At 50.8% G+C, this 6,000-nt stretch overlaps 1 protein-coding gene across 1 annotated transcript; it reads right to left on the bottom strand.

Moving 5' to 3' along the window:
- Nucleotides 1–277: 277 nt before the first annotated feature.
- On the bottom strand, nt 278–1,195 carry Tmem275 (transmembrane protein 275). Its single transcript, XM_075946785.1, has one exon. The coding sequence runs from the start codon at nt 1,193–1,195 to the stop codon at nt 659–661; it is 537 nt and encodes a 178-aa protein (XP_075802900.1). The 3' UTR covers nt 278–658.
- Between the last annotated feature and the right edge of the window lie 4,805 nt (nt 1,196–6,000).

The following is a 6,000-nucleotide window of genomic DNA, read 5'->3' as shown; positions in this document are numbered from 1 at the left end:
TTCAGTCACATACTCCTCTCCCCTGGGATCCTTTTAGATCTCCAAGGAGGGCTGGTGCCAGGATGCTGGAGTGCTTAGCTGTAGGCTGCCAGCACCCCCAGACCCAGGTGCTCCTCAGAGGCCCCCTGCCAGACCCACCCCTCCCCCCCGTCGCGCACGCACGGAGTACTGACTCAGAAGGTGCTTTATTGAGGAGTGAGGCACAGCTGGAACACACAGTATGGCACAGTCATGGGGACGGGTGTTGCTGGCAGTGAAAATGCACGCCGGGACCTTCAGAATTGGAAAGCCTCATCACCACTGAGGACCCCAGCTCAGCTCTCCTGACCTTTGTCACACAGAAAGGGTCTGGTATAGCTACCCCGAGGGCCTGACTGGATCCCTTCCGTTGGATGAGGCTTCCTCCATAGTGCTCAAACACCTTGGGATGGAACAGGTTTACAGATTCAGGGTCCAGTTTCATCATTGTGGAGAGGAGAAGAGAGGATGAAGTACAGCTTAGAGACCCCACCCAAGAGATCAAAGGTCTGCTGTCTTCTTAGAGGTGTGAGAGCCAATGCCATCACTACACTCTCCGTTTGGAAGTTCTAGAGATGGGACAGATGAGGCCACTTGTGCTCAGTCCTTGGCGTTACCTCTCCTCCCTTTTCCTGGCCCACTAGGAGGCAGCCAGGTCCCTAGGGAAGTTGAGCTGGGTCCCTTCGGTGCGCGGTAAGTAGCCTGCCGAGGTTGCCGGCGCAGGAGGGTCCAGGGCAAAGAGACCGGGCCCGGGGCTGGAGTGGCCAGAGGATGCTGCCGAGGCGGCAGGACTGAACTGCACTGCGGTCGTGTCTTGGGCTGTGCGCTCGCTGCTCTCCATCTCCAGTGCCACGGTCCCTGCGCGCCCGCCGCCCTGGCTCGCGGTGGCTGAGGAGCGAGCGCGGGACACGGGCCCCCGGCGGCTGCACATGCAGCAAGCAGCGAAGAAGCCGAGAGCCAGCACAAGCAGCGCCGGTCCCACCACCAGTGGTGCGTTGTGCCCGGGCAGGGAGACGGCGAAAGCTCCCACCAGGGTCACGTTCAGGCCCGCCAGCAGCAAGCACAAGCCACAGGCACAGCACAGCGCGGGCGACGGCAGGCGGTGTAGTCGGCCTTGGGCACGGCCAGGGGGCGCTGGGGTCAGGGGCGCTGTACTTTTCTTCTTTGCTTGCGGCATCTGCCCGCTCACGCCCTGCACGCCTCAAGCTCTGTCTGTCTGCCTGCTCAGAATAGCACACATGTCAGGGCAAGCTCGTGGTGGTCCTGCGGGCACACAGCAAGAGGGCGAGTTAGAGGGGAAGGGGGTGTTATCCACTTTCAATGTGGGCTCAGTTCTGTGGCTATCTGCACTGTCTGCAGTTGCCCAGGTCATCTTGGACAGTCCTGAAAACAACCCATCTGACATGAAGAATCTGCAGATTGTTTTCCTGCCCAGTTAGTCCCCTGGAGACGCCACTGCAAATCTTACCCTCATCTCTCCTCCAGGAAGCCTTCAGGCTCTAACTAAAAGGCAGTGAAATGCGCGGCAGGCAGCTGGTTAAATGATCCTTATTTGCTCCCCCTATTCCACAGTCCTAGCCAGAGTGCAGCTTTGGGGTTTTAAACAGTTCTCCACCCCCACCTCCAAGTGGTGGAGACCTGGGGATAACCTGGTCTAGTTCCTTGGTATAATCTGGTCTAGTTTCTTGGGATAACCTGGTTTAGTTTCTTGGGATAATCTGGTCTAGTTTTTAGAAAATGAAGCATGGAGAACCTAGCAGTTTACCCAAAGCCCAGACCCAGGACCTACTGGAGCTGCTGTCTGCTCCACTTTAGGCTCTGGTAGGCATAACAAGGACATTAATTTCTATGAACATCAGACAAGGCTCCGTGAGAGTGATGCTGTTTTTGATGTTCAGCTGCCCACTGAGGGGGCAGTTCCCCCATGATCTGGACCCCGGAACCCTTTCTAGACAGTGCATTCTAGTAAATTCCAGGACTACCTCCATTCCACCACCAGGTGGATTTAGCTTGAAAAGCCTCATCTATTGGGTGATGGCTCAGAAGGTAAAAGTGCTTGCCTGGGAAACTGAGTCTGATTCCTGGAACACAAGTAAAAAGCCAGATGTGGTGGGCAGCATCTGTAATCCCACACCCCGATTGCAAGATGGGAGGCGGAGCAGAAGAATGGGCTGGAAGCTCACTGCACAGCTAGTCTGGTGTACACAGCACAGGAGCAGAAATAGGAGAGACTAGAACTTAAAGCAAGGGGAAGAAAGAACCAACTGACTTCCACATACATGCTGCAGTATGCACGCACCCACAGTTACACACATACACACAAGACAAGTTAAGAATAAAAATCCAATCTATGGATGTCATATCCCCTTCTTGGGATTTCTAGATGTGTCTGGTTCTGGGAACTATCCCTGGATTGGCAAAATTCCGAAAATCAAAGCAGAAGCAAGAGCAATATAGTCACAGTCTCAGAATGTGTGACTTCTCAAACAAAAGAAAACAAGATTGTGACATGATATTAATCCCAGCACTGAGAGGTAGAGGCAGGTGGATCTTTGTGAGTTCCAGGCTAGCCAGGGTTACATAGTGAGACTGTCTCAAATGAACAAAACTCCAAACCCCCAACCCAAACTCCAGCATGTATGACTTCTGTTTGGGAATTCTGATTTACAATGTGAGGTCACAGGCATCAAGGACTGGGAATGCATAGTTTGTGAGCTGTGTTGAAATTGTGGAGCAATGTTAGGAAAAGGTCCTAGGTAGAGAGAGGAGTAATTGACTCCCTAGATGGGATGCAGGTGAGGAGTAGGGAGGGCAAGGAAAAGGTAGCCTGACTGTGCTCACCTGTGTGGGGCTGATAGCCCCAACCAGGTATCATGAGGTCCCATTGGGGCTAATCGACACCTCGTAGGATATAATGATAGTTGAATGCTTTACGCTAAGCAAAATGCCTAAAAAATGCAGCAAACACGAAACATGAAGACAATAGATATGAAATCTCAGCTCTGAGAGGCGGCTCATGCCGTTTAGAAACAGAACAGTTTCTATGTCCAAACTCCTGATAACAAAGGTTGTTGAGGGTATCTAAGCTGCCTCAAGGAAGCTTCCCACTGTGTGGCCAACTAGCTTTCCAGGCGGCCGCTAAAGGCATGCAGCAGATGAATTTGTGAGGGTGTCCATACATGGCCTTGCTACATTTCCGAGTTTTAACCTCAGGACTTCGGTGGGACTTCCAGTTCTTCCTCTTTCACATCCCTGCCTGTTCCGCTCAGTTATCAGTATCTGACATTCTCTGGCAAAGGCACAGTCTTATTTCTTGCAATGAAGGTTCAGTTGGAGACTGAGTGATGGTGTCGCAGGCAGAACTGATGGATTCTGGCCCCTCACTCACCCCAGCTTTAAAAGCTGACTTTGGACAAGGGAGCCTTGGATGGCTGGAAGGCCTGAGATCTCATTTCTTTGACGATATAGAATCTGAGGATCTCAGACGCCCCTGGTTCTGTTTTGTTAGCAAAGCTGTGGGATGCGGCTCACTAGATATTTAAGATCATACTGATTTGTTTCCGTTTGTTTTGCTTTTGGTAGCAGTGGAGATCAAATTTAGGCTTAGGCCTCATTGCCTAGATCAGCCCTACGACTGAGCTGTTTATCACCCCACCCCTTTCACTTATTGAGACCCAGGCTTACTGAGTTGCTCAGGCTGGCCTTGAACTTGGCATCTTCCTTAGTAGTTTGGATCACAGGCCTGTCCTACCAGGCCCAGCTCAGCTTTTTCTCCTGGGCAGGGAACTGTGATCAGTCATTCCTAAGCTGAGCTACTGAATTCGGAAGCGAGACCCTCTTGACTTTATTCTGTTGCTTCTGTAAATTCTCCGGCGCCTTTGTGTTTCATTCCAATTAAAGCCCTCAAGCCCAGCACTTGAGAGCAGGAAAGACCATTGCTCTGAATATTGAGTTGGCAGATTAAAAGAACTTCGCTTTAGTGAGTCGGTGGAGATCACTTAGACCATGCCCTGATCTGGGAAGTAAACCCAGAGCCTCATACATGGAAGTCAAGTGCTTTACCACTGAGCTACATCCTTAGACTTTTTTTTTTTAAAGATTTATTTATTAAGTATACAGTGGTCTGTCTGGCCCGCAGGCCAGAAGAGGGCATCAGATCTCATTACAGGTGGTTGTGAACCACCACGTAGTTGCTGGGAATTGAACTCAGGACCTTTGGAAGAGCAGGCAGTGCTCTTAACCACTGAGCCATCTCTCCAGCCCCATCCTTAGACCTCTTTTTTTTTTTTTTGAAACAGGATCTTGCTAAATTGTTAAGCTGCCCAGGATGGCCTTGAACTTGTGATCCTTCTGCCCTGAGGAGGTGAAATTACAGGCATGCACCATCACATTCCACAACCAAGTCCTCAATAGATGGGAGAAACTGAGGCTCAGAATGAGAGAGATTTTGGAGGAAGACTGTGCCAAGCCAGAACACAGATGGACAGGGCTCTGACCACTGATGTCTGCTGCCCACCATCCTGGCTAAGCTGTTTCTTCTCCCTGCTGTCCTGCTTCTGGCCAGGAAGGCTTTGTAATCTTTATTTGGGAGCCTAGTGTAGAAGCAGTTTGGGGCAGAGACAGGGGCAGGAACTTGGGGTGGGCCTCAGAGATACAGATTTTAGCTGATAGGCAACTTGAAATAGCTGGGACTTCTCCTTGGCACCTTAGCCGTCTGAACAAGGAAGGGAGGGATACAATGTGAATGGTTATCTCCGAACTGAGGTCTCTTGTCAACCTGATGCCCCTTTGTGAAAGAAGAAATAGGGGCCTGTTTAGAAGTCCCTATCAAAATATCACAAGGTACCATAGAAGGAGCACACTGATCAGTAACATGACTTGAATTTGTTCATTTCTCCAAATTCTTTGCTTTGGGCTGAAATAAACTATTACCCCAAAAAAGTCACCACTACACCTGGGTTCTGACTCTCTCTCTCTCTCTCTCTCTCTCTCTCTCTTTCTCTCTCTCCCCCCTCCCTTTCTCTCTGTCTTCTGCCCTTCCCCCTCTGTGTGTATGTTTAGGTCAGAGGAAATCTCAAATTCTTCAGATGCTATACGGACAGACAGACAGACACACACACTTTTTAAAGAGACCGTAGCCATTGATTATAATTACCCAGGTAACCATCAGCAAGCAGGGTGGTCGTCAGTAGGTAGAGCTATGAGCTCCTTGTGGGGGAAGTTTCTGCCTGAAGCCCCTGTGTCAGCCTGTCCCAGACCTATGACTTCTGTGTTGAACAAAAGCAACTGTCTGGCTGGCAGCAGTCCTCCCAGTCCTGGCTCCTTCTCCAAGAGCCTCTGGGTAAGAGCCCAGGGACTTTGGTAAAGATAGTAGTCTCGTCCTCCATGTGTGTTCCAGACATTTTGCTCAAAGTCTTTTGTTGCCCTTGCCTGGGAACTCTTCCTTTCCTCTTTAGTCCCTGAAGTTTGGGCAAGGCCCCTCCCCTCCTCTGGGCCCCAGACTAATGCCCGCTCTATCCTCAACTCTATCACATCCTCAGAGAGCCTCCTATATCACTGTTACTCATTGCCTGCTGGGGCTTATTCATTATACTGCAAGTTCTCAGCTCGTGCCAAATGGATTCTGCCTCCCCAGGGCCCAGAGAGACACCATCATCCCTCTCCAGTTAATGGCCAGATTCTTTCCCACTCACCCTCCGACACACACACACACACACACACACACACACACACACACACACACACAAGCCTAGGCATGATGTTTGAGGAAGAATTTTGGAAAACTTGGCTTTCTAGTCTGTGTGTGACATCTGGACTCTCTTATCTGGTCTTCCAGTGTGTGACACCTACCACCACCACCCCCTCACTCACTACAAGCACACACAGGAGCCAAACAAACCCAGAGCGAGCTGCATTGCTCACAGAATGCAGACGTGAGCTGACACATCTCTGTCTGGTGGAGAAGAGCTTCTGCTTAGCAGG

Source organism: Microtus pennsylvanicus, chromosome 13 (assembly GCF_037038515.1).
Source record: "Microtus pennsylvanicus isolate mMicPen1 chromosome 13, mMicPen1.hap1, whole genome shotgun sequence".
Lineage (NCBI taxonomy): Eukaryota > Metazoa > Chordata > Mammalia > Rodentia > Cricetidae > Microtus > Microtus pennsylvanicus.
Note: the sequence above shows the minus strand (reverse complement) of the source record. Positions and strands in the feature narration are given on the sequence as shown.